Genomic DNA, 20273 nt, shown 5'->3' on the forward strand with positions numbered 1-20273 from the left:
GGGCGGAAGCGGAAGCGAGTGAAGAAAGGGCTGAGGCTCCGGCGTTCGCATGCGCGGTGTGTAGTGTTTTCTTCCGCCCGGCCTGGTGTGGCGGTGTGTTGTTGCACGTGGAATGGCGTGCTCCTTGTTCTTCGCAGAAGCTGCCCTAACTGGTGGTTGTGGACGATAGAGGAGGATGTGGGGCGCGGCGATGGGGCTGCCTCCGCGGCTGGCGCTGTCAGTGCTGGCTGGTCCTGGTCGCTCTTGCATTCTGGGGTCTGGAACTGCGACACGGAAGAACTTGCAAGCGAGAAACCGTCGTGACTTCTCTGACTTCTACCTGCAGCCGTTATTTGATCCTGATTTAGAGGAGTCACCCTTTTATGCATCCAAGGGTCGATCCGAGCCTACGCGTCACGTAGCATGTAAGAAATTGGCCAGAAACCTGGCACGAAACCTGCTGGGATTCCAAAAACCAACCCGTCAACTTATACTAGAGTGCAATCCAGGTGAGATGAGCAGAGGTTTGCTCTTAACCTTTACACCCCCAATTTTCTAAGTTATGTTTATTTATTGCGTTTTAGTTCAGAAAACAACCTAGCGAGAGTCACTTCTCTCCTTACACCATTGTTGGTCACGGTGATTGAAATGAGACTGTCAGGCTAGACGCCAAGTGCCTTTGCCCTCAGAGCGTTCTCATTGGCCCGAAATTGTACTTTTTCTTTTTTAAGCACCACTTCTTACAGAAAGTCGGTTCCGTTTAGACTAGACAGTAGTTTTTATGACGAAACATTCAGATAGTCCGTGAGTCCAAGCCTCAATCTCATATACTGGTTTTTCTTCAAATGAATAGTGGGATTTTTGAGGAGTGTTAAATTTTGCTGTCACTGACATCCTGCAATGCTCTGCTACTTACCTGTTGGAATGTTGTGCCTAATCATCTTTTTACATGTGTAAAAAGAATAATCTGGGAGTGTTGTGAGATTTAAAACTTGTGTGAAACCCTACTTTAAAAGAGGCTGTGGCCAGGCGTGGTGACACAAACCCTTAATCCCTGCAGAGGCAAGCTGATCAGAGTTCAAGTTCAGCCTGATCTACATTACATAACTAGTTCCAGGACAGTCAGGACTACATAAAGAGAGATCCTAATCTCAAAAAACAAAATAGAACAAAACTAAACAAAATAACAGCAAAAAAAAAAGGGAAAATATTAAGATGGGCTTGATGGTGCACACCTTTAATCCCAGCACTAGGTTGGCAGTGCCAGGCCCATCTCTGTGCGTTTGAGGCAAGCCTGGTCCACATAGTGAGAGAGACTATGTATGTTGTTTATTTTGCAAATAAAGGTTTTCTGTTAATATTCCAGGTCCTGGAGTCCTGACTGAGGCATTGCTTAGCGCTGGTGCCAGAGTGGTCGCCCTTGAAAGTGAAAAGTCTTTTATTCCAAATTTAAAGGTATATTTTCTAAATGTAGTTTCTAAACTAATTTGTTGTTCCCTCCACTAACTTTGAGTGGGTTAAAGAAGTGAAATTAAGCACATAGTTTCTTCTTACGGACTTTTAGGGACCATGTCTGGTATCTCCAAAGACTAGGACCCATTGTGTCTTCGGTGCTTGTTGAGTAACTAAGAGCTTTGGTGTTCTAGTTTCTACTGGGACCCAGAAAATGATCCCTCACAGTTTGACACATTGACATGCTGAGTGTTTTGAAATAAAAGACAGTTAGAAGCCTCCAGGCGTAGCCTCAGAAAGAAGGTATTTCTACCTCCCTATTTCTTTACTTCTTTCTTTCCCCTTCAAATCGAGCCGTGGAGACCAGAACTCCTATTCCCAAAGGACAGTCCTAGAAACTAGGACCCCCTCCCGGCCAAGCAAACCATAGCCTGTGACTATTAGCTGTCAGTGTGAGAGCTGCCCGCAAAGATCGTCTCTGACCTGCCCTGTTGGATAGATCACCTGTCTGTGCCAGTTTCCCGACGGCATGGGGAATGACTGACTTGACTATGAAGTGCTGTGCGACAGAAAAAAATTGTGGAAATGGCTACGACAGCCAAAGATAGAATTTTTTTTCAAAAGATTTTTTGAAAAGTTCATTTTTCAATGAACTTTTGAGTAATGGGTTGTTTTGGCCTTTGGTGTGGTTCTGCTCAGTGGTAGAACAATTATCTGGCCTCACACACAAAGGCTATGATACAAACCCCAGTGAGGAAAGCCAGCCTGGCAGGTGAAGTGCCACATGCTTTTCATCCCACAGCCCTGGTGCAGTGGCAGAGCCTCTGGATTCCAAGGCTAACCTAGCCTACATTGGGAATTTCAGACCAGACGGGGCTACTTAGATTTTTTTTTTTCAAGCTATGGTAGCCCAGGTTGGCCTCAGCTTCACAGACCTCCTCTTGCTTCTGCCTCCTGTTCCTGTTATATGGAGGCAGAGGCAGAAGAATCACCCAAAGAGGCCAGCCTCATCTACATAGTGAGTTCCAGTCCAGTCAATGCTACCTAGGGAAGCCCAGTTTTAACATTCATTTCCCACACCCTCCAAAGGAAACAGCTTTATAAACAGCAAATGCAATTAACAAAACGAAAGGAAAAATTGTTGTTGATTTTTTTTTTGTTATTGTTTTTTTATTTCAGTTTTTTTCTTTTTTTTTCTTGAGACAAGGTTTCTCTGTGTGTTCTGACTGTCCTGGAACTCCATGTGTAGACCAGGCTCACCTTACCCACCTGCCTCTATCTTTTGGGTGCTGGGGCTAAAGATCTGGCCACCATGCCTGGCTTGATTTTGTTATTTAATGTACTGGTGGTTGAATCCAGGGCCTTGTGCGTGCTATGTAAGTACTGTACTTCTGAGCTCTGCAGGCTCTAGGGAAGGTAACTTTTGTCTCAGAGCCGTTGCCCTTTGGTCATTTTTTCCTGTAGCAGTTGATTTTTAGGTTCTCTTTTAAATCCGTGTTGTAATAAGAATATTTGTACCTTCACATAGGATCGTTGGATTTCTTTTTTTAAAAAAATATTTATTTTTTTATTATATATACAATATTCTGTCTGTATGTATGTCTGCAGGCCAGAACAGGGCGTCAGACCTCATTACAGATGGTTGTGAGCCACCACGTGGTTGCTGGGAATTGAACTCAGGACCTTTGGAAGAGCAGGCAATGCTCTTAACCACTGAGCCATCTCTTCAGCCCCAATCGTTGGATTTCTTATTTGAGGTGCCATAATGCCTCCCTGGGCCTTGTGCATGTTTGGTGTAGGTGCTGTTATTGAGATATATATAATCCCAGCCCTTGAATTTTAAGACCAGATCTCACTATATTATATAGTCTGGTCTTACAGTGTAACCCAGGCCCTCCTAGATAGAGTTTGTAATTCTCCTGTCTCCGTTTCCTGAGGGATGAGATTGCAGATATGGCCCATTGTGCTCAGCTATTTTTTAAATTATCTTTTTATTTTTTTGGGATAGAGCGTTGATGTAGCATGGTGTACATGATAGAACATCTAATGTCCCCTCCTCGTCTCTTCAGTCCTTAAGGAAGTATACAGGAGAGCTGCGAGTGGTTCACTGTGACTTCTTTAAGATGGATCCTAGACATCAGGAAATAATAAAACCGGAATACAGCTCACGGGTCATTTTTCAGAATTTGGGAATAAAAGCGGTTCCTTGGTCAGCAGGTAATTTTTGCCCTTCACTAAAACGAATTCTTTATAAATAGCCATTTCTTTACCAGTATGGCTCATTTGTTTACTGGATGTACATGTAATATATAGAGAGATTTAGATTGTTCAGTTAATAAGCAAATGGTCTTACACTAAGCATGCCATTCCTTTTTTCTGCTTATGAGTAACCATTTTATTTCTGTACAGGATAAGTTATGTACTAAGTGGGAGGCTTAGTTATTGAGTTCTATTTGTATATATTCATTGTATATGAGACTGTATTACATAGTAATTTTCTTGTAAATATATTTTTTCTTTTTTTTTAAGATTTATTTTATTTATTAAGTATACAGTGGTCTGATGGTTGTGAGCCACCATGTGGTTGCTGGGAATTGAACCCAGGACCTTTGGAAGTACAGCCAGTGCTCTTAACCTCTGAGCCATCTCTCCAGCCCGTAAATATATGTTTAAATAAGTGTCGTCCATATAAATTCCTTTCATATTACCTTGTCTTAGGGTTTCTTTGCTGTGAAGAGACACCATGACAACCATGGGAACTCTTATAAAGGAAAACATTTATTGAGGTGGTAGCTTACAGTTTCAGAGATTTAGTCCATTATCATCATGACGAGGGCATGGTGGTTGGGAGTTATGGCAGTGTACAGGTAGACATGCTGCTGGAATATATTACATGTAGATCCAGAGGCAACAGGAAGTGAACTGTCTCACTGGGTGTGGCTTAAGCATATATGAGATCTCAGAGCCCGCCTCTGCACTGACACATTTCCAACAAGACCACACCTACTCCAAATGACCATACTTCTAATACTGCTATTCCCAAACCATCGCATACCTTTTTATTTAAAATTCTTTTAAAGATTTATTTATTTTGTGCATATACATGTTCTGCCTGTATGTTTGTCTATACACCATATTTATAGTGCCCATAGAAGCCAGAAAAGAGCTTGAATACCCGGAACTGGAATTTTAGACACTTATAAACAGTTGTCAGCCACCATGTGGGTGCAAGGAATTGACCTGTAAGAGCAGCTAGTATTTTTGAACCTCTGAGCTGTCTCTGCAGCCCCTCTGTATTCCCCCTTTCACCTGTTATGCTACCATCCTTCATTCTCTTATAGCTTTGCTTCTATTTTCAGATCATAGTATATATACATGATTTTATGTTCCTATGTAAAAATCTAATAACTACATATGAAGAAAGTAGGATATTTGTGTTCTGGGGCTGGCTTAATTTGCTTAATATGATAACCTCCAGTTTCTTCCATTTCCTTGCAAGTGACATAACTTTGCTTTTTTTATGTTATTTTTGTTTTATTTTTGTTTTTTGAGACAGGGCTTCTCTGTGTAACAGTCCTAGCTGTCCTGGAACTAGCTCTTGTAGACCAGACTGGCCTCAAACTCACAGAGATCAGCCTGTCTCTTCCTCCCGAGTGCTGGGTTTTGTTTTTATGACTGGAAAAAAAATGGCCTTGTGTGTTGTAGTTAGTTTGAATACATTAATAATAAATTATGATGCCTTCTTGATGGATTGTTCTATTAATCAGTATAAAGTGACCTTTATCTTTTCCAACTTGTTTGTGTTTTGAAGTCTGTTCTGTCAGAATGGGAACACTTGCTTGGAGCACCTTCTCCATTCTTTCACCCTAGGTTTGCATTTGTCTGTCTTTGATCTGTGGTCTGGTTCTTAGAAGCAACAAATAATGAGATCCTGTTTTTGTTGTTGCTTTTTGGTTTCTTGGGGGTGTGAAGAGTGGTGTTTTGTTTGTTTATTTGCTTGCTTGCTTTCTTGTTTAGAAAGGGTCTCACTATGTAGCCTTGACTGGTTTGAACTAAGCCTGAGACTCATAGAGATCCATTTGACTCTGTCTTGACACTGGGATTTAAAGTATGCCTACCACACCTGATTTAGGTCCTATTTTTAAATGCATTTTACTGTTGCAAGGAGAGGGGGCCCTTTGTTTTTCCCGGCTGCCCAGCTAGCTTACACCCGAAATAACCACACATAAAATTGTATTAATTAAAACTGCTTGGTCATTAGCTCTAACTTCTTATTGGCTAACTCTTACATCTTAATTTAACCCATTTCTGTTAATCTGTGTATCGCCACGTGACTGGTTTACTGGCAAGATTCTAACCAGCATCTGTCTCAGGCAGGAGATTCATGGCGTCTGTCACTCTGCCCTTCTTTCCAGCATTCAGTTCTATCTACTCCGCCTACCTAAGTTCTAAAGTACCTATCAGGTCCAAAGCAGTTTCTTTATTCATTGGCCAATGAAAGCAACACACAAACAGAAGAACCTCCTACACCAGTTTACTGATCTATACCTTTGGATTGGGGAATTTAGGCTACTAACACTTAGTTTTATTATTGAAAAGTATCTATCCCTGCTATTTTATTGATCTTGTGGTGTTTTCTTTCTCTCCTTTGCTTAACTGCTGTTTCTAGTGTATTTATTTTCCCCTTTAGCCTCAATGTTTTATCTTTCTCTTCAGTCTGAAGAATTCCTTCAAGCATCTTCTGTAGGACTGGCTGGCTTAGTGGTTATGATTCCTTTAGTCTGCTCTTTATCATATAATGCTTTTCTTTCTCTTTTGGTTGTGACAAAGCTTTATTGGGTGCAATATTCTGGGTTCACAGTTGTCATCTTCTAGAGACTGAAATGTCATCTCAAGCCCTCCTGTTTTAGTTTCTGTTGAGACATCTGTTACTCTGCTGGCTTCATTTACGTGCAGCCTGCCATTTCTCTCTTGCAGCTTTCAAAAGCTTTCTTTGCTCTCTACATTGAGTGGGTTTTTTTGTTTGTTTGGTTTTGGTTTCTTGAGACAGAGATTCTCTGTGTAGCCCTGGCTGTCCTAGAACTCACTCACTATGTAGACCAGGCTGTCCTTGAACTCAGAGATCAGCCTGCCTTTGCTTCCTAGATTAAAAGCATGTACCACCACCCAGCTGAGCATTTTGACTGACATGAAGTGGAAAAGTTCTTCTCTGGTCTTGTCTGTTTGGTGCTCTAAATGCATTATTAATTGAATGGGCATGTCTTTCCCTAGATTCTGCTATGATTTTAATTAAAATATTTTCTATGCCTTTAGCATGAATAATTCTTTTATGCACATGATTTGTAGATTTGGTCCTTTTTATAGTTTCTTCAGATCTCACATGTTCTGTTGATACCTTCCAGCTAATTTATTTGTATCATTTTTCTGAATATTCCAATTTCTCTACTTTGTCTTGAGCCCAGATAGTGCATCTTCACGTTGGTCCGTTCTACCGGTCAGGCTTTCCACAGAGGTTTTTATTTTGCTTACTGAGTTTAATATTTCAAGTATTTTTAAAAGTATTTCTATCTACTTACTGAATTTCAATTTATATTCTTAGTTAACCTTATTTCATTAAGCCATTGTATTCTCTTAGAATTTGTCCAGGAATTTATTGGTATCCTCTTTTGATTTCTTTGGATATACTTGCAATCCCTAGTGTACCCCTAAAAGTTGAACAGTGTCTGCAGAGATAATCACTATCAAAGGGTAGGCCCACTGTGAATGTATAGGAGTCAAATACACAATTCCTTTTAAGTGCCAATAATTTTAGTTAAGTACAGGAACACTGATGCTGTCTGTATTAAGATATTAATCACGGTGAGTATGCATGAAAAGCAAAAGGTAAAAATTAGTGATTAGTATTGAGTTGGTTGGGAAAAGAAGAGGGGGAAATAAACAGAAGGGTAAAAATAGCAACTGCAGGATTTTAGTGAAGCAATTTTAGCTCAGGTTAGACTAAGTAGAGGTAAAGAAATGCAGTGGTGGAGAGTACCTAGAGAGATGGGTGGTTATCAGCACTTGCTCCTCCTGAAGCCTAGAGTTCAGTTCCTAGCATTCATGTGGGCAGCTCACAGCTGTCTGTACTAACAGCTCTAAGAGAATCGGTATCTCTGGCATCCTTGTGCACCTGCACCCAACTGTGTGCCTGTGTGCAGAAACACACATCTGTGCATAACTATGAAATAAAATAAATATTAAAAATAGACAAATTGTCAAACAACCTAAAAGATTAAATGAGTTCCAGCCGTTCGGAGGCTGAGATCCAGGGACCCCACAAGCCAGTTATAGCCCATGTGCTTTGGACAAGCCTGTGGAAATAAAGAGTGGAGAGCAGGGTAGAAGGACAAAATTAGTCTGCTAAATCATGCTTGAGTATTAAACAGATGAGTGTGAAGGGGAAAGAGCTGGTTGGGGATAGAGAAACTGCATGCAGTCTCACCTGATTGTTGGTTGCAGCCTTGCACCTGGATGCCTGTCACTGTCCAGGATATCCTTCTATATCAGGTCACAGATGCTCATTCCGTTGGGCATCCTTCACAGGTCTGCTCATACGTAACGTCACACCTAAGGTAGCCTTCAGGAGTCCAGTTTCAAATGCTTATCCCGCTCCTGGGCTGTACTTCCAGGTGTCCAGGGTGTGCCAGCTGACACAAGCGTCTGTGTTCTCACAAGGGCTCTCAGCCAGGTGTCCATCTCACTGAATACTGCATGGCTCTAATTCAGATTTTTTTCCCCCACTCTAGTTCCATGACTCTTTCTGGGGGAAAATTGGGGCAAATGAGGGACAGGACTAAGCTGCTAGCTCAGCAGGAGACTTTTGTTTGTTTGTTCTTTTAATGTGCTTGTATGTAAGTATGTGCGTGCATATATGGGTGCCCTCAAAAGCCAGAAAAAGGCATCAGATCTACTGGAGTTGGAATTATAAATCACCATGAGTCACCCCAGGTGGGTGCTGGAAACCAACTTTAAGTTCTCTAGAAAAGAACCAAGTGCTCTTAACAGCTGAGCCATCTCTCCAGCTCCTAGAATCTTTTTTAAATGGTGGATTTTGGCTACTCCCATGAGTGCCAAGAGGAAAGAGTATCTTTTCCTAGTATCTCCTCCTCCTGTCATTGCCATGGGCAGCTGTCTTAATTAGGGTTTTTATTGTTGTGATGAAACTCTATGACCAAAGCAGCTTGGGGAGGAAAGGGTTTGTTTTGCTTACATTTACACATCACTGTTCATTGTGGAAAGAAATTAGGACAGGAGCCTGAAGGCAGGAGCTGATGCAGAGGCCGTGGAGGGTGCTGCTTACTGGCTTGCTCCTCATGACTTGTTCATCCTGCTTTTTTATAGAGCCCAGGACCACCAACCCAGGAACGGTACCACCCACAATGACTGGACCCTCCCCATCAATCACTGTTTTTAAAAAAAAAATGCTCTATAGGCTTGTCTATGGCCTGGTCTTATGGAGGCGTTTTCTCAATTCCAGCTTGTGTCAGGTTGACTTAAAACTAGCCTATACAACAACTTTTGTGTTCTTTATTTTTTTCTTTTTTACGTATGTGTACATATTCATGTATGTGCGCATGTACATGTGTATGCATGTGGAAGTCAGAATTTGATGTTGAGTGTCCTCCTCCCTCACCCCATGTCTGTCACTGAACGTGGAACCTGTTTAGGTAGACCGGACAGCAAACCCTGGGGATCTGGAATTAGGCTCTCAGGCCTGCATAGTAAACACCTCTCTGAGCCCTCTCCCTAGCACCATACAAGTTCTCATCTTACTGCATTTCTAGACTAGATATTTGGGGGAGGGGTTGTGTAACATAATAGCTGTTGTGTTATCTCTCTGGTGGTTCTAGCACAGCACACCTACACGGCATCTACCATCTTGAATCCTTAGTTGAAATAGAGTTACCATTATTAACTTGCTTTGCATCAGTAAAATGGGATCATAGGAAAAAGTTTTAAGAAACTTATGCGCACGTGTGCTTGTATCTCTAACAGGTGTTCCTATAAAAATATTTGGAATCCTGCCTAATAAATACGAAAGACGAATACTTTGGAAAACTCTGTTCGATCTGTATTCCTGTGACTCTATATACAGATACGGACGAATAGAGCTGAATCTGTTTGTTTCGGAGAAAGAATTCCAGGTGGGTTGTGAACAGGTGACTTGTGTCGCTGTGAGAGAGTGCTGTAGAGAGTGCTGCAGTCTTCTGAGGAACTTCAGCTGAATTTTTATTTAGGGTCCCTGACATTTGAGAGTTGTAATTATTTTACAATGTACAGTTAGTTCAGTGGCATTACATATATTTATATTACACATCCAGTACTTGCTGTCTGGCTCTAAATTTTTTTATTTTTGTGTATGAGTGCTCTGTCTTTCTAGACATCAGATCCCACTACAGATGGCTGTGAGCCACCATGTGGTTGCTGGGAATTGAACTCAGGACCTCTGGAAGAGCAACCAGTGCTCTTAACCACTGAGCCATCTTCCCAGCCCATCCAAAAATTTTTAGATTTTCCACTGAACACTTAGCTCCCACGCTTCCATTTCTGCAGACTCTGGTAGCTGTTGTCCTGGCATCATCTGTGAGCTTGGCTTGAGTCAGCCTATATTCTTCCTTTGTGGCTGCTTTATCTCACTTAACATAATATCTTCAAGTTCATCTGTGTTATAGTGTTGAAATTTCATTTTTTTTTCTTTATTCAGCTATATGAACTCAGTAACTTGTATCTATTCATTCGTAAGAGAACACCTCTAAAATATTATGATTTAGACTTCCACATAAGCCCAGCAGTGGTGGTGTACACCTTTAAATCCAGCACTCAGGAGGAAGAGGCAGGCAGATCTCTGTGACTTGGAGGCTAGCCTGGTCTACAAAGTGAGTTCCACAACAGCCAGAGCTACTACACAGAGAAACCTTGTCTCTGAGCGGGGGGAAAAAACAAAACTGCCGCATACACAAGTTTTTGCTTTCAGATTGTGACGGTGGTGTGCAGGTGGATATAAACTTTTTTCTTTCTTTACTCTATTTGATTTATTCATTGATCTACTTATTTGAGAAGGGTCCCTCACTAGGACTATTTCCATTTGTCTAGACTAGTCGACCAGTAAGCCCCGGGATCCTCTGTCCCCCCTCCAAGTGATAAGATACAGATGTGAGCTGCTGCTCTGCCTGGCTTTTCTGTGGGTGCTGAGGGTCATCCTCAGGTCCTCATGCTTTTGTGGCAAGCACTGGACCACCTGAGCTGTCTCCCCAGCCCTTGTTTTCAGTGGTTTAGTTCATATAAGTAGAACTAGGATTGCTAGATCATGTGGTAATTCTACATTTAATTTTTAAAGGAAGTACCATACTGCCTTCTTTGTAGATACATTTTACTTTTCCAACAGTACTATACAAGTATTCAGAATTTTTCCATTATCATACTTGTATTTTTTTAATTTAATTTTGTGAAGTTCTTTTTGTTTGTTTTGATTTGTGGTTGTTTTTTTTTTTTTGTTTTTCAAGAAAGAGTTTTCTGTGTAATAGCCCTGGCTGTCCTGAACTTGCTTTGCTTGAACTCCCAGAGATCTACCTGCTTTTGCCTCACAAGTGCTGAGATTAAAGGTGTGTGTCACCACACCCAGCTAATTTTGTGTTTCTTATTAGTGTGTAAGCATGGATACATATATGCCACACCATATGTGTGGGAGTCAAAGGTGTCCAGGGATCGAACACAAGCCAGCAAGTTTGTCCAGTTTCATCATCCCGTTGGCCTTTTCTTTGTATTTTTGATACCCTCTCATAGTTGAAGTCATGTTTCATTGTTAGTGTTTTCCTAATGGCTAGTTAGATTGAACATCTTTTTTATTTACTTACCAGTCACTGCATATCTTCTCAGAAGCAGAGTCTATGAACATCTTTTGTCCTGTTTGATTTTTCATCACTTTGACTGACGTTATCTTTGATAGGAGGGTACATCAACACTTCTTTCCATTAAAAATGAAATTCACATCCCAACAAAAACAGCAGAGGAAGTTGATTTTATAGATGATGGAGAACTGAAAAAAGCTAAACCAAAACTCGATAGCTACTTGGTCATTTCACAATTATATTCCTAAAGCAGAAACAGATGCAGAACAATAGAAAGATAGCAAATTGGTTATCACCGTGTTCTTTCAGATGACCTTTATAAGATTAATACAGAAGGACGGTCATTATGTTGACAAGTTGTCCCTAGCTTGTTTGGGTACTTTGGCTGCTCCCGATTTCTGGGAAAAGCAAATAAGCAGCATGGGTTCACCTTAGTGGCATGGAGCTCAAATCTGTGTGGCTGCAGTTTAACTTTTAATCTGCTCTTCGGGAGTCTAGTGCACAGACAGCAGCCACTCTGCTTTTTCCTTTTTAGTGGGAAGGTGTCCTGCAGTCGAGCAGTGCTGTTAGGATCTGCTAAGGGATCACAGTGCTTCCTGTGCGTGAGCTTTGCTCCAGTATAATTGACAGTGCCCATTTGTACATAAAGGATCCCTAGGCAGGAATATGGTGTGAGAAATGAGGGATGTTTCCTCACCCAGATAGTATATATTGGCTAGACAATCCTGATCCTTTATATATACATGCATGCATACATACACACACCCATACATACATACATACATTCATTCATTCATTAAACAAAAAATGAGAGCAAGGTATGTAAGAATGTTCTTCAGGTTGTAAGTTGGCCACAGTAGCCAAACCTGTGTTTGGTCCAACTATTTGGGAGGCACTTGGGGGTAGAGGGGGACGGCTCAGGATCAAGGTCATCCTCTAAGATATAGTTGCAGACCAGCCTGAGCTACATGAGACCCAAAATTTTGTCTTGCTTTCTGCTTCTTTAACATGAACTTTTCTGTGGGATCCTTTCTCAGTGATACCTTCCATTCATTGATGGTATTATCCTTAATGTCCAGCAAGAGTTAGCTTTGCTGGGATGGTGGTGTCATACCCCATAAATCCCAGCACTCGGGAGACAGAGGCAGGTGAATCTCTAAGTTTGAGGCCAGCCTTGTCTACAGAGTGAGTTCTAGGACAGCCAGGGCCACACAGAGAAGCCCCATCTCAAAAATAAGATTAATATTTAACAATTTAATAGCTCACAGTTGGAGTTCTGAGTGGCATTTTGTCTGTGCCAGAAGCCAAATTCCAGTCCCCAGGAAGAGCAGCAAGCTCTCTTAACCAGCCCAGCCCATATGCAGTCAGTTTTGTATGTTGATACCATATGCTTTCAAAAAGGGAAACTGATTGGAAAGCCTTAAGGTTAATGTTTTGTGCTTAGTTCTCATCTGTTTGGTTTGTTGAGACAGGGACTCTGTATGTCCTGGAACTCACAGAGATCCTCCTGCCTCTGTCTCCTGGGAATTAAGTTTAAAGGTGTATGCAACCACACCTGACCAATTCTCATCTTTTAATTTAAATTTCTAGATGCTATTAAGATGTTAAAGTTAAGATCTGGCATTTTATATTGATTATGAGTCTATGTAACATAATTTTGTCTTTTTTTTTTTTTTCTTCACTAGAGACTGATAGCAACTCCTAAAAGGCCAGATTTATACCAGGTATTGAGTGTGCTTTGGCAAGTGGCTTGTGAAATTAAGTTTATTCACATGGTAAGTAAAGTCTCCAATGCCAGGACAACTTTATAACTCAGAGGCTAATTTATTAAAAGATTTAATTTTATTATTTCTCAACATATTTAGTGTAGTTTTATTTTGAGATAAAACAAAACTAAATCTACCTGGTGTGAGTTCACAAAGATCCTTCTGCCTCTGCATCCTGAGTTCTGGGATTAAAATCATACATCATCACCAGTTATTGAAAGAAAAGTAATGTTGATACTTCTTTTGGCACCTTTTTTCTCTAATCATAGAAGTATTACAACAATAAGGTGGTGGTGGCGTACTCCTTTAATCCCAGCACTCGGGAGGCAGGGGCAGGTGGATCTCTGTGAGTTAGAGGCCAGCCTGGTCTACAGAGCAAGTTCCAGTACAACTTGGACAACTCAAACCCTATCTCAGGAAAAAACAAACAAACAAGTAATATGACTAGCTCATGATAAAACTAGGAAACTTACTGGGTGATGGTAATGCACACCTTTAATTTCAGCATTGGGGAGACAGAGGTCAGCCTGATCTACAGAGCTAATCCCAGGATAGCCAGGACTGCACAATGAAACCTTGTCCCAAGAAAACAAACAAATACAAGAATATGAAACTTGGTTTGAGACATGCTCTATGAAATGGAAATTTTGTGAATCAGTAATGTAGTTCTATAGGACATACAGGACTTATTTTGGTCTTCTGTTTTTGTAGGCTTTTCCCTTTTTTATTTAATATAGTGAATATCACATTGCTTTGTCTTATGAGACAGTTTTTCATTATGTAACCCAGACTTTCCATCCTACTGTCTTAAGTGCTAGGATTATAGATGTATACCACCTATAGATGTATACCACCCACTCTCTTACCTGTTACACAAAATATGCTGTTTGAATATTGTAGTTCAAATAGTTAGTCATTGTTAATACTTATTTAGCAATGCCAGATAGGATTTGAACTGATTTATCCTTTTATTTGTGTGGGGGTTTTGGGTTTGAACATAGAGACAAGTGCTCAAATACAGAGTTACAGCCCTAGCCCCTAGGTATGGTTTGGTTTTGTTAACAGGGTGGGGTTGACTGGATCTCATAGCCCAAGCTACCTCTACCTCCTAAATACTAGGATTATAATTGTACACCACCACACCCAGATTTGCATAGGTATGGGGTTTTTTTTCCCTGTTTTTTGTTTGTTTGGGTTTTTTTGTTTTTTTGTTTTTTTTTTTTTTTTTTTGGTAGTAATAACTTGAGGTGTTTGACTAAAGAGAACTAACAGAATTGAGGCGCCTTCGGCCTCATTTGAGATCTGTGTAGGTTAAAGAATGTCCTGGGGTAGAAGAGATGGCTCGATTGGTAAAGTGCTTACAGTACAAGCATAAGAACCTGAGTTAAATTTCCAGTACCCATGTGAAAAAGAGCCCAAGCCTCTAATTCAAGGGCTTGGGAAGGCAGAGACAGGAGGATCCTTGGGGCTTGCTAGGCAGCTGGTCCTACAGAATCCAAAGATCCAGGTTCAGTGGGAGACCCTTACTCAAAACTAATGTGGAGAGAATGATATAGGAAAAGACCTGAAAACAGCCTCCACCCTCCACACATGCCCATGTGCACACGTACCACACAGACCTACAGAAAGAAAGGAATATCTTGTCTGTTTTTCTTCCTCCAGGAACCTTGGTCGTCGTTTAGTGTATATACCGAAAATGGGCACTTAGAGAAGTCAAAGCTTAGGGTAAGAACAAATGATGCTATTCCTGTGTATCACATTTATTTTCTTTAAGATTGTCTTCAGAGGCTAGAGAGACATCCACCCCACAAAAAAGGATTATGTTTTCTGTATTAACTTGAGTTTTTCAGTAATAAAGTTATGCATACTTATGTTTGCACACACAGTAAATAAGTATATGTTTAGAAAAAGATAAGGAAAAGGCTAGTCAATAATGCTTTTGTATTCTTGGATCTGCTAGTGGTTTTTATTAAACACAGCAGCAACTTGGTTCATGTTGATGTTGTGTCTGAGCTCTGATTTTACTATAACCACAACTCAGTACACTGTAGGCTGAAGATTCCCGTCTTGGATCCACTTGGTCCCAAATATCCAGCAGCTGCTTCCAAATTACCACACAGAAGCTTACTATTATTATAAATGCTCTACCAATAGCTCAGGCTTATTATTAACTAACTCTTACACTTTAAATTAACTATATTACTTCTTTATGCTCTGTCATGTGACAGTACCTTTACTCAGTACAGCATGTCCATCTTTCTCAGCTTCTGGCCAGTGTTTCTCTTCCCTTCTCCTTCCCCTCATCCTTAGTTTGGTCACCCTGCCTATACTTCCTGCCTGGCTTCTGGCCAATCAGCATTTTATTAAACCAATTCAAGTAACAGATCTTTACAATGTATGAGAGGATTATTCCACAGCAATACACTTTAGCTGTCTGTTTTAGATAAAGGACTCAGTCTGAGCTTGCAGCCCAGGAGGTAGTGAGTGTTTGCTAGACACACATTGGGTTTGCCCCACGGCTGAGCATTGGAGTAGGGCCCTCACATCACCTCTGGTGGCAAATGTAAGCAATGTCATATACAGAATAAAAACCTCGTCCTTCTAGGTTACTTTCTGCTCAGAACTCTGACATGGCCTAGGTTACAAAGTGTTAGGCCTTTAGTAAAAAAACCCAGAGACACTGGGGATGTGCAAGTGGCCTGAAGAGTAAAGGTCAATGCTTACCTTGCAATAGTTTATGACTGACAAAGTTATTTCTTTTCTGTCTAGGAATCATTAAAATCAATGAAACAAAATCTATATTTTATTCAAATGACTCCTCGTAAAACTTTATTTACAGAAAACTTAAGTCCGTTGAATTATGATATATTTTTCCACATGGTAAAGCACTGCTTTGGGAAGCGTAGTGCCCCAATAATGCAACATTTACGGTAAGTAGAAATTCAATGAAGACAAATTGTAAAAGTCATGACTTAATGTGACTTTCTCCTGTGTTATAAGGTGGTTTTTCACATCTTGATTTAGAGTAAGATGTGCCCATGTTTCATTTACCTGTTAAAAATACTTCCTTCTACACTGGAGAGATGATTGAGAAGCAGTTCACAAATGTCTGTAATTCCAGTTCCAGGGACTCCAACACCCCCTGCGTTGCCTCTGTGGGCACTATACACACAACATGCACACACCTACCCACAAGATAAGATTTAAAAAGTACTAAGTAAAGATACCTGTTTCCCTGTTGTGCTTTATGTTTTCTCTTTTTTTAAAGATTTATTTATTTATTATGTATACAACATTCCTTCCATGTATGCTGCATGCCAGAAGAGGGCACCAGATCTCATTGCAGATGGCTATGAGCCACCATGTGGTTGCTGGGAATTGAACTCGGGACCTCTGGAAGAACAGTCAGTGTTCTTAACCTCTGAGCCATCTCTCCAGCCCTGCTTTATGTTTTCTATACCTCCCTCTGACCACTTGTTTTCATTTGTAGGATACTCGAAAACTCTTTTATCTTTTTTCTGTAGCTGGAATTCTTTTCTCTGTCCCATCTGGCCACACTGGACTGATTTCTCTCCTGCCTGCCAGTCCCCACAGCCGCTTGTGAAATAATCATTTGGAGGCTTAATATTAATTATAATTGTTTGGCAGATGACTCAGGCCTCTTACTGACTAGCCCAACATATAAATTAACCCATTTCTATTCATCTGTATATTGCCACGTGCCCCATAGTTTACCAGTAATGGTCTGGCATCTTATTCCTCTGGTGACTGTTGGCATCTCCCCGACTCTGCCTTCTTTCACCCTGTCTCTCTGCTTGGACTTTCCGCCTAACTATATTCTGCCCTGCCATAGGCCGAAGCAGCTTCTTTATTAGCCAATGGTAATAAAACATATTCACAGCATACAGAGAGTATTTCACATCATTGTTCAGTGTATGTTTATTTTGTTTTTATGTCTGCCCACCTGTGCTGTTCCTGTGTCCTTTGGAGGCCAGAGCAGCGTTCGTATCCCTGGAGCTGGAGTTACATAGGTGCTAAGAACCGAACTCAGGTCCCCGAGAAGAGCAGCATGCACTCTTAACCACAGAGCCGTCTCTCCAGTCAGTGTGATGTCTTATCCATTCACCTTGTAACTAGCAGTTCCTAAAGTGTCAGAAGATAGAAAAAGTGTTAAAATAGTTATTTTAATTAATAGTCAAAAGGCAACTCTGTTAGACTTAACTGTTGTTAAAAGGGATTAATCATATTTTTTTGTTTTTGTTTTTGTTTTTAACAGTTCACTGACCACAGTTGATCCAATTGATGTACTGAGGCAGATGAGACTAAGCCCTGGAGGTACAATTCTTAAAATGTATCCTCAAGACTTCAAAAGACTGTTTGAAAGTATAGAGAGTTCCGAGGACTCTGTCTTTAAGTGGGTCTATGACGAAAGCTTGGAGGACATTCAGGTCTAGAACAGTCTGCAAGCCGCGAACTGGAGCTGTCTATCTATTTATTTGGAAATTATGAGACAAATGAAAACTGAATTTCAAGAAGTTCACGCCCTTTCTACGGAAGAGAAGCTATCCTCGTCTGGCACAAATGCGGCTGGTAATTTCATCTGAAGCTGATACCTTTGACACACTGGAAAAGACAGTGGCTGTGGTTTTATTCAAAACTGAATAAAATATAAAGTTCTCAGTTTGATCAGATCCAATTTTTTTTAATTACTGTCTGCAGTAGATCAGTGGTAGAACACATACCGAATGTGTCCAAGGCTTTGGTTTTACATTACTCTCTGCTGTAGATCAATGGTAGAACACAAAGCTAATGTGTCCAAGGCTCTGGTCTTGCTTCCAAGCACAGGAAATTAAAAAAAAAAAATCTGTTTACTGAAAAGTTTAGTAGGTACAGGATATTTCAAGTTGTAATTTAATTTCCTCTCTTTAAAAAGTCTTTTGGCCAAACATCTTTAAATATCGCAGTTTTCACCACTGCCAATTGCTTGCATCTTTTTCCAGTTTCTGTACTGTAAAGCTTAGAAAATGAACTGATTTGACCAGGCATGGTGGTGCAAATCCTGGGACTTGGAAGGTAGCAGGCCCATCAGTTCAGTGCCAGTGTCAAGTAAGGATGAATGTGAGGCCACTTTGGCTAATAAGAGACCCTGTCAAACAAAACAGTATAAACTTGTTTCAGAAAGTGATGAGTTTATCTTTATGCTGAAATGAATTATGAATGTAATTGTTTAAATTTTAGTATGTTTTAAACTTTTTTTAGAAATAAAAAGGTTTTACGTGATATTTATAATTGTTTGTCTGTAAATGCATAAGTGAAATATTAAATTGACCTGAAACTTATTTACCTTAGTTCTATCATATGTAGTCAGTGTGCTATCAGTGAGTAATTCTGTCTGTAACTGAAATTTGAGGAGCTACCCCTGTAGTTGCAGTGGTGGCTAAGGTGGGAGGGTTCAGCAGACAAGAGTTGGAGACCAGCCTGGGGAGTGGTGGGGTCAGGAACAGGTGGAGTGTTTATCTGATCTTTATCAATAAAAACTCAGGAGTCAGATATCAGGGTAAGAACCTGAATGATCACAGAAGCAGCAGACAAACAACCAGTGACAACACCTCTCCCTCCCTCCGTGTCTCTCTCTCTTTCTCTCTCTTTCTCATTCCTCAATCCAAAAATGACCAAATCCCTCTCTAAGCCCCACCCTTCTACTTCCTGTGTCTATCATCTATGGTTAATTTTGATCAGCTAGTAACTAACCGGCACTCTGATTCAAAGCAAACTTTATTGCCACTCTCAGGAACGTCAGGATGTGGTCACAATATCACGTAACATTTCTCCCATTTGTCTAAATAAAAAGGGAAAGTTTTAGCTCCTAAGACAGAAAAACTATATACATTAAGAACAATTATCATGGGGCTGGAGAGATGGCTCAGCGGTTAAGAGCTCTGCTGCTCTTCCAGAGAACCAGGATTCGATTCCCAGCACTCACATGGCAGCTCACAATTGTCTGTGACTCCAGTTCGATGGGATCCAATACCCTCACACAGACATATATGAAGGCAAAACACCAATGCATATGAAATAAATTTTTTTTTAAAAAAAGAACAATTATCAGGTAAGAATTACATTCACACTGTCCAGTTCATTTGCATTTGACAAATCAGAGAAAATACTCCATTATCTATTCTGTATTGGTGAGTTCAAAGTTTGGTACTTAATTCACTTACTATTCTAACTTGTCTTACTTTCTATCCTAACTTGTCTTACCAACCTCAAACTATTTTTAGACCTCAAACATTTTCTTACATAAACAATTGGAGCTTTTTTGTCTCTCAACCTTATATACTTTACACTTCTTTTGTGAGTTTCATTTCTGAATTTGGTAGCAAGGAAATCTGTAACTATTAACTATCTAGTCCTCAATTCTATCAGACACTCAAGCAGTATATAATATCTGAGTGAACAGGAAGTGCAGAGCAAACTACTAAAACTATAGAAATGACAGAGACAGTTGACTGCCTAGAAAGCCACCCAAGCTTCCTCTTTAATGTTGAGACATCCATCTTCAACCTATAGGCCTAGAATATCTTACAGACTTTTCCTATAAAGCAGGAATTTTTGAAGGACTGGCCTTAGAGGCAGTCCCTAAGCAGCTCAGTTGCTATGGTGACTTTGACGCCTCATTCTCCCTACACATTAAGCTTCAGTTCCTGGTTTTACCTTTATCTATGGGCTGTATGGTGATTAGGTTTAATGTCAGCTTGACACATTGTAGAGTCACCTGGGAAGAAAGGCTCAATGAAGGATTGTCTGCATTTGGTTGGCCTGTGAATGGGCATGCCTAAAGGGGACGCCAGACCCAAGGCACTGTGGGCAGCACCAGTCCCTAGGGAAGAGGTCCTAAACTGTGTAATAGTGGAGAGATCAAACTGAGCATAAGTGAGCGTGTGTGCGTTCATTTCTCTGCTCTTGACTATGGATGTTAGGTAATTCTATGTTTGAGGTCTCTTCCTTGATTTTTCCACAATGGTGGACTGTAACTTGGTATTTGAAATGGAAATAAACCCTTATTTCTAAGTTGTGTTTTATTGGTCTATTTTATCACAGCAAAAGAATGAAATTAGGGCAGGTTTGTTATCTGTCCGGCTTAGAACTATGACATCCCGAACAACTTAAAGAAATTTGAAGACATTAA

At 40.5% G+C, this 20273-nt stretch overlaps 1 protein-coding gene across 1 annotated transcript; it reads left to right on the top strand.

The window, feature by feature from the left end:
* Positions 1-35: 35 nt before the first annotated feature.
* Positions 36-18364, top strand: Tfb2m (transcription factor B2, mitochondrial). The gene is made up of 8 exons (XM_048436468.3): positions 36-488; positions 1346-1434; positions 3501-3648; positions 9466-9614; positions 13004-13093; positions 14747-14809; positions 15854-16014; positions 17361-18364. Exons 1-8 carry the CDS (start codon positions 176-178, stop codon positions 17536-17538), a joined length of 1191 nt encoding a protein of 396 aa, XP_048292425.1. The 5' UTR covers positions 36-175; the 3' UTR covers positions 17539-18364.
* Positions 18365-20273: the final 1909 nt, after the last annotated feature.

This window comes from Myodes glareolus, chromosome 5 (genome assembly GCF_982192425.1).
Source record: "Myodes glareolus chromosome 5, mMyoGla1.1, whole genome shotgun sequence".
In the NCBI taxonomy this organism is placed as follows: Eukaryota; Metazoa; Chordata; class Mammalia; order Rodentia; family Cricetidae; genus Myodes; species Myodes glareolus.